The sequence below is a fragment of the Leptonychotes weddellii genome, chromosome 2 (genome assembly GCF_054177405.1).
Source record: "Leptonychotes weddellii isolate Sample4059 chromosome 2, ASM5417740v2, whole genome shotgun sequence".
NCBI classification, from domain to species: domain Eukaryota; kingdom Metazoa; phylum Chordata; class Mammalia; order Carnivora; family Phocidae; genus Leptonychotes; species Leptonychotes weddellii.
The window spans coordinates 127,198,128-127,215,933 of NC_138370.1; the positions used below are offsets into that span (position 1 = coordinate 127,198,128).

The 17,806-nt window shown below is 34.7% G+C and overlaps 1 protein-coding gene across 1 annotated transcript in view; it reads right to left on the reverse strand.

The window, feature by feature from the left end:
• Positions 1 to 4,925: 4,925 nt before the first annotated feature.
• Positions 4,926 to 17,806, reverse strand: part of DCK (deoxycytidine kinase) — a 30,757-nt gene continuing 17,876 nt past the window's right edge. Inside the window, exons 3-7 of the mRNA XM_006729329.3 lie at positions 12,152 to 12,345; positions 11,009 to 11,156; positions 9,031 to 9,146; positions 8,150 to 8,240; positions 4,926 to 5,760 (exon numbers count right to left, since the gene is read on the reverse strand). Coding sequence (XP_006729392.1) covers positions 5,734 to 5,760; positions 8,150 to 8,240; positions 9,031 to 9,146; positions 11,009 to 11,156; positions 12,152 to 12,345 — 576 coding nt within the window. The 3' untranslated portion in view covers positions 4,926 to 5,733. The remainder of the gene's footprint in view (positions 5,761 to 8,149; positions 8,241 to 9,030; positions 9,147 to 11,008; positions 11,157 to 12,151; positions 12,346 to 17,806) is intronic.

Sequence of the window (17,806 nt, forward strand, 5' to 3'; positions counted from 1 at the left end):
AAAGCAGAACTTGGGTGTTAATTTTTTGTGAAATCCCTGAACCATTCCTTCATTGATATATTCTGAGAACATCAATATTGTATTAAGAATTTATAACTCATGGCATCTGAGTGGCTCAGTTGGTTAAGTGTCCAACTCTTGATCTCAGCTCAGGTCTTGATCTCAGGGTTATGAATTTCAAGCCCCGCAGTGGGCTCCAACACTGGGTGTGGAGCCCACTTAAGTCAATAAACATACAATTATAGAGCCGTAGCCACAATAATCTAAAAAATGGTGGGGGTAAAACTTATTCAATACTTAAAATACCAGGCAAGGGAGTAAGTAAAACTTATTCAAATTCCACACCTATCCCTCACTTACTGTCTTTATTCTTAAAAGCACAGTCACTAAGTAAAAAGTTTTTAAATGAAAACTTTTCTCATTAATTTTAATAGGACACATTATATCATATACCAAGAATACATGATATTATATACCAAGATTACATGATATTAAATACCAAGATACCAAAAAAGCATCAACTGAATAATAAGAACAAATTTACAAGCAATAAACAATATGGATTTATGTAAAATATATTGTAAAAAAGGTTTATTATACTTGCCCAGATGGAAAACTTGATAGTGGATGGTGGTTAGTGGAGGAGAGGAATAAAGAAATCATTCTTTGGAAGATAAATTCTGCTTTCTGTACCATGTCTTCCCACTAATTTTCCACCCTTTTGGGGACTAATGATTCAAACTGCACTTAAAATTAACTTATAACACAACAACAACAACAACAACCCTTTAGGGAACTTCAAAACACATGGAAATGCCATCTGCACATAACAAACTAGAGTCCTAGAAGATGCAACCTCTTCATTCCTCTCATTTTACATACTTATGCAAAGTAAAATAACCTGATGCATAATTCACATTTTCAAAATAACCTCTGTATAGAAAGTGTTAGGTAAACTAGTATGTTTTTGTTTGAGATGGTAATGGCTTAAATACTGATTTTTATTGCATACTTGTTCAGTGTATTTTGGTGTAGAGAAAGTCTTTGTACCCAAAGAGCAAAAAGGGTGATTGTCTGTAAAGTAATAGAACTTTCCAAGACATATTATGGCAAAAAGTTATTAACTGAACAGTTCTTATGGGGGAAGACTGGATTTGGCATTACTAATCTCAGGACTAACATACTTTATAATTAATGACATTGTAAGGAACTATATAGAATAAGGAAAAAAATTAATTCAACTAACTGAAGATGAGAAAAAATTTCATCATACAAATAAATACTTAAAAAAAAAAAACCAAAAAAAATAACCTTACTAGGAGAGCCTCAAAAGGCCTCCAAAGTATTACTAAACCTAAGTAGCTCAGGCCTCTAGGAAACACAAAATTATCCATCTTCAAGACTTAATATAAAGCTAATCAAGACAGTATGGCAAAAGAATAGACAAAGAGATCAATGTACACATAGTCAAGTGATCTTCAATAAAGGAGCAAAGACAGTAGAGTAAGCGAAGATTATCTTTCCAACAAATGGTGCTGGAACAACCGGATATCTACAAACAAAAAAAGGAATCCAGACGTTGACCCTACACCCTTCACAAAAATTAACTCAAAATGTCCTAGAAGATAACACAGGAGAAACCCTAGATGACCTTGGGTATGACAATGACTTTTTAGAAACAACACAAGTTATAGGACAAAAAAACCCAAAACAACAACAAAAAAGAAACAACATAAGATATAATCCGTAAGAGAAATAATTAATAAGCTGGACTTCATTAAAATTAAAATTTCTGCTCTGTGAAAAACAATGTCAAGAGGGTAAGATAAACCACGGACTGGGAGAAAGTATTTGCAAATGACACATCTGATAAAGGACTGTTATCTAAAGTATACAAAGAACTCTTAAAACTCAGTAAGAAAATGAACCCAATTAAAAATGGGCAAAAGATCTTAAAAGACACCTCAGCAAAGATATACAGATGGCAAATAAACATATGAAAAGATGGTTAATATCATGTCATTAGGAAATTGCAAATTAAAACGAGATACAACCATATACCTATTAGCATGGCCAAAATCCAAACCACTGACAACACCAAGTACTGGCAAGGTTGTGAGGCAACAGGAACTCACATTCATTACTAGTAAGATAGCAAAATTATACAACCATTCTGGAAGACAGTTACGAAGTTTCTTAAAACCCTAAACACACTCTTACCATACAATCCAGCAACTGCACTCCTTGATATTCACCCAAGTGACCTGAAAACTTTTGTCCACACAAAAATCTACACACAGATGTTTACAGCAGCTTTATTCATAACTGCCAAAACTTGGAAGCAACCAAGATGTCCTTCAGCAGGAGAGTGGATAACGATGGTACATGGAGACAATGGATTATTCAGTGCTTAAAGAAAAAAAAGAACAAGCTATCAAGCCATGAAAAGAAGCCATGGAGGAAACTAAATGCAAATTACTAAGTGGAAGCCAATTTGAAAAGGCTACATACTGAATGCTTCCAACTAAATGACTTTCTGCAAAAGGCAAAACTATGCAGACAATAAAAAGATTAGTGGTAGCCAGAGGTTGGGTGGGGGTGATAAACAGAGCACAGAGGATTTGGGGGCCATAAAACTATTTTGTATGATACTACAGTGGTGGATATACGTGATTATTCATTTGTCAAAACTCACAAATGCACAACACTGAATAAACCTAATGTAAACTATGGACTTTGAGTGATAATGTGTCGATGTCAGTTCATTGATTAAAACAAGTGTACCACTCTGGTGGGGGATGTTGATAGTGGAAAAGGCTGTACAAATATGGGAGAAAAGAGTATATGGGAACTGTACTTCCTACTTAATTTTGCTGTGAACCTTAAACTGCTCTAAAAAATAGTCTATTTTAAAAAGTTAAAAAAGAGAGAGAGAGAGACTGATAGACACCTTAAAAAAAAATCCAAATAAGGTCTGTAATCTGGCTTAGCATTTCTGGAGGTAATAAAATTTACATCTCTCTATAAAAAAATACTTTGGGACTCTATGTCCTTTAAAATATGACAGGCCTAATTTCTAGGGGGTTCTGTATACCGTGCTCAAAGTTTCAGACATAGAAGATGAAAATATTCTGATGAGGGAATGCACAATTAAAATTACCTTCTTAAAAGAGTCAACTATGAAAATTAGTACATATAGTCTGATGTAAGATGATCTAGTACGGGAAATAGGATCCAAAGAGATAATTCAGGGGCACCTGGGTGGCTCAGTTGGTTAAGCGACTGCCTTCGGCTCAGGTCATGATCCTGGAGTCACGGGATCGAGTTCCGCATCGGGCTCCCTGCTCAGCAGGGAGTCTGCTTCTCCCTCTGACCCTCCTCCCTCTCATGCTCTCTGTCTCTCATTGTCTCTCTCGCAAATAAATAAAATCTTAAAAAAAAAAAAAAAAGATAATTCAGACCTCTAGGCTCAATACTCTTGTACCCACCCAATGGTACAGCTTTTGAGTCATAACAAACAAATTTTTTAAGCTTTTATTCAATTCTACAGATTTTAAAAAGGCATTAAGTTAAACATTTCTAGAGGTTACTAAAAATCTCTAAATTATATCTTCACTTAAAACAGAATCAATGTTATTTAAACCACTGTCACCTTTTTATATTCATAATTTTTCTTCAAAAGTAGAATAAATTTTAATTTTAAAAAGATAATCATTTCAATGGTATAGCTCTATCACAGTTCATGAGATTTATACTTATTTATTAAGCTAATATTTAGTAAGCAAATTTATTTGTATCAAACACAAACAAAAAAACCCCATACAATATCATGAGATAGTTTCAATATTCATGGTGAGTGTAGAACTTGAGACAAAGTCTCCCTTTCAAAAGATCAGTGCATCTGGAACGTTTAACCTACAAAATTATCATCCTTGATTATCAAAAAACCAAAACAAAAAATGACATTTTAAAAAGGAAAACGAGTTTCAAAGTCAAAGTGACTCTTCCCCTCATTTCAAAAACAGAATTTTTCCAAAATGTCAAGTAGAAAGGTTAAATACATAGAAAAAACACTACACACCTTAACTAAACAAACTTGAAAAAAACCTTTATCTACAGACCTAAAATGAATCCATGCAGATTTTTAAAAATTACAACTATTCTACCTCCTTGTCTTCTTTACTATTATATTTCCTTATATATACTTAACAAAAATGATAATGCTTTCAAGATACAGAACATATAAAACAAGATGATTTTTATCAGTAATTTAGAGGAGGAGGAAAAAACCCTAAGGTATAACCCTACAGAAAAGCAAAGCAAACTGTGAAGTGATGAGTGATCATGATGTTCTCAAAGCAGAAATGTGTGACTTTCATTTAAACTTTAAAATAGCAGGCTGCCAGGGTGCCTGGCTGGCTCAGTCAGAAGAGCATGCACTCTTGATCTTGGTGTTGTGAGTTGGAGACCCATGTTGGGTATAGAGATTACTAAAAAAATAAATAAATAAAAACTTAAAAAAAGAAGAAGAAAATAGCAGGCTGCCTAATTAATCCAGAGAGCAAGAAAGTAAGGGCAGGAAGTAAGAGCTGGGATAAAAGAGACTGCACTGCTAAGAAGATAATCTATCTTGTCTTCAGCTTCTGTTTTGACTTCTCACCAAGTATAAAGGTAAAGAAAAACTACTCATTCCCTGTACAGGGTCAACAAAAAATAAAATAGAAAAACTTATCCCTTGTTATGTTCCACTAAATTTTTACCGATAAAAATAGGAAGAAATTTAGGGAAAACTATAATTTCACCTCATATGAGTTAAAGACAATCATAATTTAAACCATCTTTTAACTATAAGAGTAATATTCCATTCTAAAAGAATGGTCTGAGAGAAAGTAGGTAGCTAAAAAAAAAAAAAAAAAGAAAGTAGGTAGCTATTTTAAGCTCCATATAAATTGAATCTTTAAACTCATTTATCTTTTAAATACAGAAACATTTTAAGTTATCATTTCCTCTTTAATCCTCTAAAATCCCATGCAAAAAGATGCAGTCTCACCCATACCACAAATGTGGAAACAAAAGCAGGAAAAAAAGATTAAATACTGATAAGTTATGCTGTTAAACAAAGTCTGACCTGCTCCTTTATTAATGAGTTATAGACACATTCATAAATATCAATGAAGTGATTAAATGCTAAACTGGTCTCATCTTCCACATAAATTAAGATGGAAGGGGAGACACTTGATCAAAAGTATTTAAAATAAAACTTCATAATCCTTTTTTAGGGATTCCTTAAATTCCACTTTTCAGCTTGTAATAGGTACACTAATTTACACAGGTCACATTACCATTTACATGTAATATTAAAGTTCCCAGTTAAGAAACTGGTCACCAGTGAAATAAGAAGCAAGGGGGGATGGGCAGACAACCTGCTGAGGAGAATAATAGAGGGGAAAACAGAAGGAGGCTGGGTCCTTTATGATGTAATTTAGCCAGTACTTACTCTGGAACCATCTACCTCTAGACTTTTTGTCGTGAGAGATATTTAGATGTCTTATTTTTTTAAAGCAAAAAAGAAAAGAAACTGCTCATAAACTTTTATATAGAATTCATCAAAACAATTTTTTTCTTGGAACAAAAATGGTAAAAAACCTGTGTTTTCTAGAGACTTGTATCAATATTGAGCTACGAAGATACACAAAGCTGGAATCATTTGGTTGCCTGTAGTCTTCAGCAAAATCACAAAGTGCTCAAAAATTCTTTGACCTGAGGGGAGGAAATAAATATTAATGTAATTCCTTGACTAATTGGAAATGTCTAATTTTCATCTCTATTTAATAGTATAGAACAGCTGAAGACCCAAACTGTATAAGTAACTCCGTCACAAAGCCACAGCATTTATTTTCAAAAGATATATTAGTACTTCGGTAGTAAAAGAGAAATGACTTAGGGGCGCCTGGGGCGCCTGGGTGGCTCAGTCATTAAGCGTCTGCCTTCGGCTCAGGTCATGATCCCAGGGTCCTGGGATCGAGTCCCACATTGGGCTCCCTGCTCGGTGGGAAGCCTGCTTCTCCCTCTCTCTCTGCCCCTGCTTGTGTTCCCTCTCTCGCTGTGTCTCTCTCTGTCAAATAAATAAATAAAATCTTTAAAAAAAAAAAGATAAATGACCCAAAATGTCATTACAGGAGTTATTAAATTTACATCTAAGATTGATACAGTTCTGTAACAGCCTTAACACAATTTCATTATCTCTTTATAATAACATAGACCACTGACGTACAGCTTTAGCACCAAAAACATAAGTAATTGTGATGATTTAAACAACTCTGAAGGTCCAGACATGTAAACTTTGTAATTTTTCTGAAGCACAAATTTGAATCATGTATACAAATCTGTGATGTTAATATGCAAGGAAACGTCATATAAGTTGTGAATGAACCTAACCAACTGACCAACATCACAATGCAAAAAGATTCTGTTCTCCATAAATTCTAGATGACACAGTACTTCTTCTGAAGAAACGAAGATTATTGCCTTGTGAAAATACCTAAAGAAATACCTAAAAAAGAAATACCGAAAAAATAACTATTGTAATAATGTTATATGGTGACAGATGGTGACTACGCTTATGGTGGTAAGCACTGCATAACATATAGAATTGTGGAATCAATATGTTGTACACCTGAAACTATCTATAACATTGTATGTCAGTTATGGATTTCAGTAAGAAAAAGAAAGCCAACTTCTAGCATTATTAATGAAAGTAAAAGTAAACAATAACATTTAAAGACTATTCTTAGTTAAAACAGAAGTGTTAGAGAAAATTAAAAGGTGGTTTATAGATTCAACTCAGTTAAAAATGTTGGTTGGCTGTTAGTATTACAATGGCTGATTTAATTTTATTTCATTTATGTTCATAGTATTACAAATGAATTATATCCTATTTTTTAAAATTTTTTTTTAAAGTTTTATTTATTTGAGAGAGAGCGAGAGAGAGAGAGAGAGAGAGAGCGCATGAGCAGGGAAAGAGGAAGAAGCAGGGAAAGAGGAAGAAAGAGGAACAAGCTCCCTGCTTGACAGGGAGCCCGATGCAGGGCTCCATCCCAGGACCCTGGGATCATGACCTGAGCCGAAGGCAGACGCTTAACTGACTGTGCCACCCAGGCGCCCCTATATCCTATATTTTTAACATCATTATGGTATGAAGACGTCATCTGAATTTTCCAGATATGCTTTACTTTATTTCTATCCTGAGAAAAACAACTATATGGTACAGAGTTTTAATAATAAATGTTGAGATTTTCAAAATTCTTGAGATATATCCGTTATGAATATCAGGTTTCTGTTACAGTAAATAGCAGGCATTTTATGAAGGAGAAAAAAAAATCAAATTTCTCTTAAAACTAAACAAACCAAAAAAATGTGGCTTCGTTTTTAGATCTTGGATCACCACTAAGTTAATTAACATGGATAACGGGATATTTATTATACAGTTCTCATTACTATTCTCTCTCAAGTGTACATCAATAGGTTTTCTCCCAGTCCCTTTATCAGTACAGGCACCATTCACTAATAGAATGTAATCAGCTCCCAAATACATAGATGATAGATTAACTCTGATTAGGACAATGACTCAATGATCAGGCAATGCCAATTCTTCATTGACAAGGTCCCACATAAAACTCAAAACTAAAAATCCTCTAATCTCAAGACTTTAGCTAATATAAAAATGGATGAAATCTTTATCCTACAACTTCAAATATCTTCCATACTGAATTTAGTTGAAAAAGATGAATTTAATTTCACAAGTAGTTTATTATTCAAATACCTAAAGATTGGTGATAGAGGGAAGAGGGGAAGAATAGGGAACAAAGCAGAGAAGGGGGTGAATAAGAACTTTTGTTAATGTGATTATCCCTATATTACAGATAAAGGGACTAAAGGATAAAAGAACCTCCTCATTTTAGGTAAGGCCACAAAGCTAGAATTTAAAGAGGATTATTATCTGAGGTCTAAACCCCTCTAAAGCTCTTAACTATTTCTTACTGTAATTTTATGTATTCTTTTCTGTTAGAAAATTGTTTTCTCACAAGTTACAACACTTTTCTAGATAAGACAAAACAAATATTAGTGTATAGTCTTTGTATAAATCTACCTTTTCAATCAGACCGTCGTGTTTGTCTTTAAAGTCTTCATTAATATCCAGTGTTAAAATAGGGATTTCTTGTAGAAAATCAAAGTTGGTTCTATTTTAAAAAAAAAATGAGATGGAAAAAAAAAATTAGAAAAAGCAATAAATAAAAGACAAACACTAAAAACTCACTCTTATACTATCTCTGGAAAATTAAAATGTTGTCAATCATTTTACATTAAATTTACCCAGCAAGTACTTTATCTGGAAGCCCCTTCTTTCTCCCCTAGACTTACTACTATATAATAATACTAATATCTAAAAATCTCAAGTATAAAATATATAAAGTTAGGCATTATGACATGTAATTCTTCTCAAAAACCAAAAACTTCCCCTAAAGTAAGGAATGTTTGCATTTTGAAGATGAGAAAACTAAAGCTCAGGAAGGTCACTCTGAGGCTCAGGGGATGCATGCCTAAGGTTACACACTAACAAACCTGGATTTGATCCAAGATCTGACTAATGACAACAAAGTCCATGCTCTTAATAACTGTGCTATACTACCTCCCAAGCCTTGATCTAAAAAATAAATCTGAAGTATCTTATCTTAAATTCTCTCTGAAAGTGAGTACCTAATATATCTGCACACAGATATATTTCCTACTTCATCACTTAAATTCCATATATCATGCTGTCAATACCTCTGGAGGAGATCAGATATAAAAATTTTAAGAAAATAGGATCTCATTACAATAAAAAGAAGCAAAATTCACACCTAATTCTGGGAGATCCTATAATACTAGTTCAAAATAAAAATGGCTGAAAATGAAAATCTGTACATGTTTAGATTAAAATTTGATAAAGCTCTTTAAAATAAATAGTAAATAAGAATAAGGAAGTCTTACTTCAGTGTTCTATGCAGTAGCCAGCTCTCATGCTTATAGTGAAGCTTCTCTAAATATTCAAGAGGAATGCCTTGTTCTTCATTTCTTCCTCGTAAATATATTCTATTCAAGCATTTCTAAAAGCAAACAATAAGAAAGGGGTTGCGGGCAAGGAACAATTATTCTTGTCTGAGGCCATTAAATTTTTCTTCTCTAGTATCTCTTTAGTTATGCTAGCCAAAATCTCCATTTATTCCTTCTAGAAAGTTGAAATAGTTCATTTTTCCTTCCTTGTGCTTTTCAACCATTTGGTATCTCTAAACCAAGTAGTACTTTCAGTCTATAAACTTATGGGATCCATACTTGAAAAATACTGTATAAAATAAGTTCAGTAAAAAGTTCAATATACAAACTGTGCTGCAAAATTTATTATAAATCCTCTTTTCAAATACTTAAATGATCCTGCAATCAAAAGATATTATAAATAATATTGAAAAATCAAAGTTTTGTGTTTACAGACTTTAAGATATTGGCTATATTTTCTAGCAAAATGAAATTATTAGTATTCTTTATGTTCTACATTTGCATTTACTATTTTCTTAATTAAAAACAAAAAATTCTTTTCAAAAAATAAAAAAGTGAATTTCAAAATTATTGTTAAATTCTGGCTTCCTTGATATTAAAAAGAAGAACAAAATCATCACTTGGAATCCGAAACCTAGTTTCTTTGAAAATTCAGCTTCAATAACAACACAGTATTCTTTCAGGCTAGAAGTCATGACATTTATATTCATCAGAGCCTACTTTGTGGCTTAGGGAAGACACAGGAATAAAAAACATAGAAAAACTGGAATGTAAGCACGAAAACCAGAAATTTGTTAATAAAGTAAGCTCTTATTTAGGTTAGCTTTATGAAAGGAATCCACTTCCTGGATTCATTACATAATTTCATATATAAACAAGAATGGGGGCGCTGGGTGGCTCAGCTCATTAAGCATCTGCCTTTAGCTCAGGTCATGATCCCAGGGTCCTAGGATGGAGCCCCGCATCGGGCTCCCTGCTCAGCAGGGCAACTGCTTCTCCCTCTCTTCCCTGCTCGTGCTCTCTCTTGCTATCTCTGTCTCTCTCTCTGAAATAAATAAATAAAATCTTAAAAAAAAAAAAAAAAAAAAGAATGGCTATGTTATAACCTATCACGAAAGGCACATTTTCAAGTAAGCTCCCTTAACTGAAAATGGTAAGGGTCCTCTAAGTCTCTTCTCAACTGAAGCTGCTATCCAGTCCGACCCATGAACAAACATAAAAGATTTCTTGAAATGGACTTTCATCACCTTTGCGATTCATTCACAAATATTTGCTGAGTTCCTACTATGTACGTAGGCCTTGTTCTAGGCAATGGAAATTCAACAGTAATTAAAATACCTGGTCTCAGACCAAGAAGCCTATATTCTAGGAGTTGCTTGAGCAAATTTTTTAATCTAGTTGTGACAGATAAGAGACCTTGCAGAAGTTGGGAAGAAATAATGAAGAACAAAACTGAGGAAGCACAGAGAAGGGCCTAACAGAGCAACTTGCCAAATCTGGGTTTCTTCTTTGCTGGGAAAAGAGAATACTTCTGTCTATACAATTTGAGTTTCTAATTTGGATGTGGGGAGTAGAGAGTAGGGAGTGGAGTTAAACTAAATTGCCTTCACTGCATACCACTAAAAGGACTTCTAAATATTACTTTGTCAATGGAGCAAGCAAATTTTTTTAAAACACTTTTTTTTTTGAAGATTTTATTTATTTTAGAGAGTGAGAAGAGAGAGAGCATGCACGGGGGAGGGGCAAAAGGAGAGGGAGAAACAGACTCCCCACTGAGCAGGGAGCCCATCTGAGTAGGGAGCCTGACTCGGGGCTCAATCCTGGGATTCTGGAATCATGACCTGAGCCAAAGATAGACATTTAACTGATTGAGCTACCCAGGCGCCTTAGCAAGCAAATTTTTATTGAGTCTCACCTCTGGAGTGGCTCGAAGATAAATGATTCCATCCAGTTCAAGGCTTTGGCCAAACTGTTGATTCATCCAGTCATGCCAGTCTTGATAAATTGTCCACTCTGTTTCATTCATGCAGTCAGATTCATACAAATTAGATGCAAAGACATACCTGAAAGAGAGTCTACATCAAAACATAATTCCTTTCCAAAAAACACAAAGAAATAGAAAAGAGAAAATAAATCTACTAAATGGACATGGAACATTCTCCTAAAATCCATGGCAGATAATGCCTTAGACAGCAGAAAAAATCAATAGAATACCTCCAACTACAAGAAATATGTTCTTGGCCAGCAGTTCTCAAAAATGTAGTGTAAGGACCCCTGCTAGTCCCCAAGATCTTTCCAAGGGTTCCATGAGAGGCCAGATTACTGTATATACAATACTTCAACCACATGTACACAGATTGAATATAGAAGCATAAATGAGAATCCAGCTATCTCCCATTTAGACATTAAAGAGATTTGCAAAAATATAAAACAATCCTCTTCTAATTTTTTGTTTTGAAAAATATAATTTTTACAAGTATGTTATTTATGCTAATATGTAATGGGTTTATTATTACTAATTTTAAATTAGTAAATGTTCTTTATATTTTTCAATCTTAATTTTTAATAACATAAATATCAGTAAGACACAAAGCTCTTTGGACTCTTCAATAATTATATTAAGAATGAAAAGGGATCCTGAGACCAAAGTTTGAGAACATTTGTTCTGAGCCAACTCTCTAGCTTAAAAGAATCCTTGCATAAGCAGGGTAACTCTAAGGCCCCCTTAGAGATTTTTGATCTTGCTCAAGATGCAAGTCTTGAATATAGATCCAGACTTAACCAGAGTAGATGAAAACTTTAAGAGGGTTGGAAGAAAAAAAACTTCTCTGCAAATCTGAATGAGATGGCTATCATATTCCCTAAAGTTTCCGTGGAAGCTAGCAATTATTAACGCTAGAACTAGAGAATGCCGTTGCTACCAAACTGCTAAAGGTAATGTTGCATCTCAAATCCTCAACACAGCCTCTCTTATTCCTTTAATTATCAGAAACAGAAATAAAAATCCCAGTTCCAAGCCACGATTCCAGAATGACAAGGGCAAGTCATTTATATATACCTGTCACTATATATAGATCGTTCAAAAAATAATACAGGTTTCTCTGCATCTTTGAGCTTGCCATCAAGATAGGCAAGCTGGGCTCGTATTCGACTGAGGCAGGCATATGACTGGAAGGTAAAAGACCACCGTTCAGGTTTCTCGTACATCATCTGAAGAACATTTCCACCACTTTCCTGAGATGTTGTCAGTTCCTATTTTGAATGTGAAAAAAGAAACAAAAAGCAAAATTAATGATCAATAGAGCTATTTAAATTTTTAAAAAAGCTCAAAAAGAGAAGTTAGATAAATAAATGCATCACAATTAGCAAAACCAAGATGATTAAGTCCTCTTCCTCCTGCTCTTTCCCATTGCAGTTTTCAGGTTGCCTGAGGTCTAGAAGAACCTGAAAGGCTAGTTTAACCATCGGTTCCTTAGAGCTTGTCCACAAGAAGTCACAAACTAAAAGCCTATGGCAGAAAATACTTGTTTAGCCCTTTTAAACATTTGAATTAGTTGTCAATAGTTATTTAACTCTTTTTTTTTTTAAAGATTTTATTTATTGACAGAGAGAGAGAGCACAGCAGGGAGAGTGGCAGGCAGAGGGAGAGAGAAAGGGAGAAGCAGGCTTCCCGCTGAGCGGGCTCGATCCCAGGACCCTGGGATCATGACCTGAGCTGAAGGTCATGACCAGACGCTTAACCAACGGAGCCACCCAGGCGCCCCAGTTGTCAATATTTAATAGCTAAATAATTTCACATAATACACCTAGATTATATCTTCTTTTTAAAAACGCAAAAACCACCAACAGCATTTTCCACGGAACTAGAACAAACAACCCTAAAATTTGTATGGAACCACAAAAAGACCCTGAAGAAAAACAAAGAAAATCGTATTGAATCCGCGGCCTCTGCCTCTCCAGCCAACTTAGTAGTCTATAAGTTTTAGCAAGCACCTTTAGCCGAGTGATGGATTAACTAAAACTTTCTTGGTGTATCTATAGATTCTGTATTGTTTCCTAGAAAAACCCAGAACCAAATCCTCTTGAACAACTTCCCTCCCCCACCCCGGGGCACCAATACACAACCTCTGAGCACCATGATAAGGTCTGTAGCTGGCACCACTGAGTCTGCACACAATCAAGAAGTGTTAAAGACCACTATGCTCCTTTTTACTGAATAACTGCCCTAAAGTTCCTTTAAAAATCTTTGGGCCAGGCAGAAACCCTGGAGTTGGTTTCTGGACAAGAGTCCACCTTCTCCCCAGGTGGTGGATCTCCTGAATAAAGCTCATATGCCTTTCCAATCAGAATTTATCTCTTGAGTATTGGCTTTTCAGGTGATGAGCAGTCGAACTTGGGTCTTTCAGTAACAGTATCACAATCCTAGACTTTAAGATAAACTACAAAGCTGTAGTAATCAAAACAGTATGGTACTGGCACAAAAACAGACACATAGATCAAAGGAACAGAATAGAGAGCCCAGAAATAAACCCATATTTATATGGTTAACTAATCTATGATAAAGGAGGCGAGAATATACAATGGGGAAAAGACCATCTCTTCAATAAATGGTGTTGGGAAAACTGGACAGCTATATGTAAATGAATGAAACTGGACCACTTTCTAACACCATATACAAAAATAAACTCAAAATGGATTAAAGACCTAAATGTGAGACCTGAAACCATAAAACTACCTAAAAGAGAACACAGGCAGTAATTTCTCTGACATCAGCCATAGCAACATTTTTCTAGATACATCTCCTAAGGCAAGGGAACAAAAGCAAAAATCAACTATTGCGACTACACCAAAATAAAAAGCTTTTGCAAAGCAAGGGAAACCATCAACAAAACAAAAAGGCAAGCTATTGAATGGAAGAAGATATTGGCCATTGATATATCCATCTGATAAGGGGTTAATACCCAAAATAAAAAAAACTCACACAACTAAACACCAAAAACCCAATCTGATTAAAAAATGGACAGAGGACCTAAATGGACATTTTTCCAAAGAAGACATACAGATGGCCAAAAGACACATGAGAAGATCCTCAACAACACTCATCATCAGGGAAATGCCAATCAAGACCATGAGATATTACTTTATACCTGTCAGAACGGCTAAAATCCAAAAAGATAATAAGTGTTGTTGGCAAGGATATAGAGCAAAAGGAATCCTCATAGATTATTGGTGGGAATGTAAATTGGTGCAGCCACTGTGAAAACAGTTGGGAGGTTCCTCAAAAATTAAAAATAGAATGACCATATGATTCAGTAATTCCACTACTGGGTATTTACCCAAAGAAAACAAAAACACTAATTCAAAAAAGTATATGTACCCCTCTTTATTGCAGCATTATTTACAATAGCCAAGACATGGAAACCACTTAAGTGTCCACTGACAGATGAATGGATAAGAAAAATGTTATATATATATGTGTGTATATATATATATATATATATCATATATACAAAATATATATGAAATATAGAAATATAAAACATAAAAAATATATATAAATACATATAGTGGAATAGTACACAGCCAAAAAAAGGATGAGGTTATGCTGTTTGTGACAACATGGAAGGACCTAGAGGGTATTGTTAAATGAAATAACGCAGAGAAAGGCAAATATATGATTTCATGCATATGTAGAATCTGAAAAAAACAAATGAATAAAAAAATAAACAAAAAGCAGAATCAAATCTATAAATACAGAGAACAAATTGATGGCTGCCAGAAGGGAGGAGGATGGGGGATGGGCAAAATGGGTGTAGGGGAGTGGGAGATACAAGCTTCTGGTTCTGGAATGAATAAGCCACAGGAATAAAGGGCACAGCACAGAGAATATAGTCAATTATATTGTAACAGCATTGTATGGTGCCAGATGGTAGATACACTTGTGTATTCAGTTGCTATACAACTGAAATTAATGCAATATTGTGTGTCAACTATACTCAAATGAAAAAAAAAATGTTTTTTAATGTGAAAACCAAGCAATACTGTGCCTGTAGTTCCTCTCAATAAAAATTACCTAGAGCCAAGTCACCTATGCTTCCATTAGGTGGGACATATGCTCTCCAGTTTATCAGCCCCTGTCATTCCTTGTTGATTCTCTCAACAGGCCTGATTTATTTGTTAGCTACCTGGCCCGTCTAGGCATTTTAGGCCCCATTCTTCTAATAAAACAGAACAAGGCCTCCCTAAAATTTTGTGATTTCATAATCATATTTTTAGAACCAATATTTTCAGTTTAAGAAAAAAAAATGTAGAATAAAAATAAAGCAAAATCTCTGTAATCTTTTTTTTTTTTTTTTGAGAGAGAGAGAGAGAGATGGAGAGCATGAGCAGGAGGGGCAGAGGGGGAGAGAAAGAATCCTCAAGCAGACTCCATGCTGAGCGTGGAGTCTGACATGGGGCCCAATCTCATGACCCTGAGATCATGACCTGAGCAGACACCAAGAGTAGAACACCCAACCAAACTGTGCCACCCAGGTGCCCCAAACTCAGTAATCTTATAAATGAATCTGAAATAGCATCTAGAACTCATGAATTATTTTCCTTTCTATAAAATACACTTTTCCTAGCCCTGTCCACCAAAAGGCCTATAAACAATGACAACCTTTTAGGAACAAACATAAATGTCACCCAGATTATGATCTCTAAATACCATTTCCCACTGAAAGGATTTAGGGTCACATACCTGATTCCACGTCTGAAGAAAGAAATGTACAAGATGAGTTTAATACCTCTTGTTCCAGGAAACAAGTAAGTTTACTATCAAAATCAACTGAGGTTGTACCAAGGGAAAGGGAGCCAACATGAAAGGGCTTCCACTTGTCAAAAAGATAGAACCCTTTGAACATCTGAAAGGAATGGTGAATGGAAGGCAAAAATTGATAAATTCATAATACTAAAGAAAACCAGAAAAAAAAAAAAAAACTCTCCAGTCATCTTTGGAGATTGCTAGGTCACCAATTAATTACTATGGAAATCTCTAGATAGAGAGAAAAAATTATCCAAAATTTTATTCTGGCCCTTTCTATACAAATGTTATTTCAAGTTAATGGAAGAGTAGATGAGGAAAAGGTCTTCTCTGACTGAAGAAATCTCAGCTAACAGGCTTGATTATTAGAATATCACCTTTTCCAACACCAACTGATATATTAGATTAGGGCAACAATTAGCAATACATCCTAAAAATCATTACAGAAAAGCTAATAGGGAATTTTTTTTTTTTTTTAAAGATTTTATTTATTTACTTGACAAAGAGAGAGAGTTAGTGAGAGCAGGAAACAAGCGGGGGAGTGGGAGAGGGAGAAGCAGGCTTCCCGCCGAGCAGGGAGCCTGATGCGGGGCTCGATCCCAGGACCCTGGGATCATGATCTGAGCCGAAGGCAGACGCCTAACGACTGAGCCACCCAGGCGCCCCCTAATAGGGAATTTTATAATGTATGAATTAGGCTGATAAAACCTGAACAGACCCGGGAAATGCAAATCAGAACAGACTGATTGATTTTAACATCACAAAAGACATCCTCCTGGTGGAATGTGAAAGAAAATACACATCATCACCTAAGAAGTCCAGCCAAAAAAGAACACCAAATCTAATCAAAGCTCTAGAGATCTAACTACAAATTTACAGGAAATACAGAGATTGAGAAACATGTTAAACTATACCACAGAGATGCACTCAGCCAAGACCAGAATGATGGAAACTGTACAAGAACAAATGACCCAGTTTCTTCAACTAATAAACTGCAAAGAAAAAAGAGGAAGAGGAACCAATAGATTAAAATTGAAAGTCTTATCAACTAAATATAACATGTGAACCTTATTTGACTCTTGATAACAAACTATAAGAAAATTATAAGACAATAAAGAAATATGAACACAAACTAGATGTGATGACACAGTGGAATTACTAATCTTTTAGATGCAGGGGTTTTTTTTAAAGAATCCTTTTTTCTAGAGTTTCTATTGAGTCTTTAATTTCTACAGATAAAAATATTATCTAGAACAGAGGTCGTCAAAGTGTGGCAGGGGAATGACTGAGGAGTCCCTGAGATCCTTGCAGGGGTCTACAAGAAAAAAAAATGGTTTTAATAATAAATGTACCTTTTTCCATTCTCATTCTCTCATGAATGTATGTTTTTTTTTTTCTTTTTTTAAGATTTTATTTATTTATTTGGTAGAGAGAGACAGAACAGAAGCAGGGGGAGTGGTTGAGGGAGAAGCAGGCTTCCCACTGAGCAGAGAGCCTGATGCGGGGCTCTATCCCAGGACCCTGGGATCATGACCTGAGCAGGAGGCAGACACTTAACCAACTGGACTACTCAGGCGCGCTGAATGTATAATTTTCTAGAAACTATGTAATACATGATATTGCAAGAGTTTGAATGTAGAAGCAGATATGAGAACTCAGGAATAAGTCAGATATTAAGTGATGTGCAACATGTAAAACAATGTCACTTTTCTCACTAATTTTTTTTTTTTTGAAAAATATTTATGTTAACATGTAATGGGCTTACTACTGTGATTTTTAAATGAATTAGCTGATAAATTTTTTAAGTGTTTCAAGTTAAATTTCAAATATATTAAATACTGATAGACCTACTTAAAAGTCTTTGGTTCCTCAATAACCATAGACTACAAATATATATATATATATATA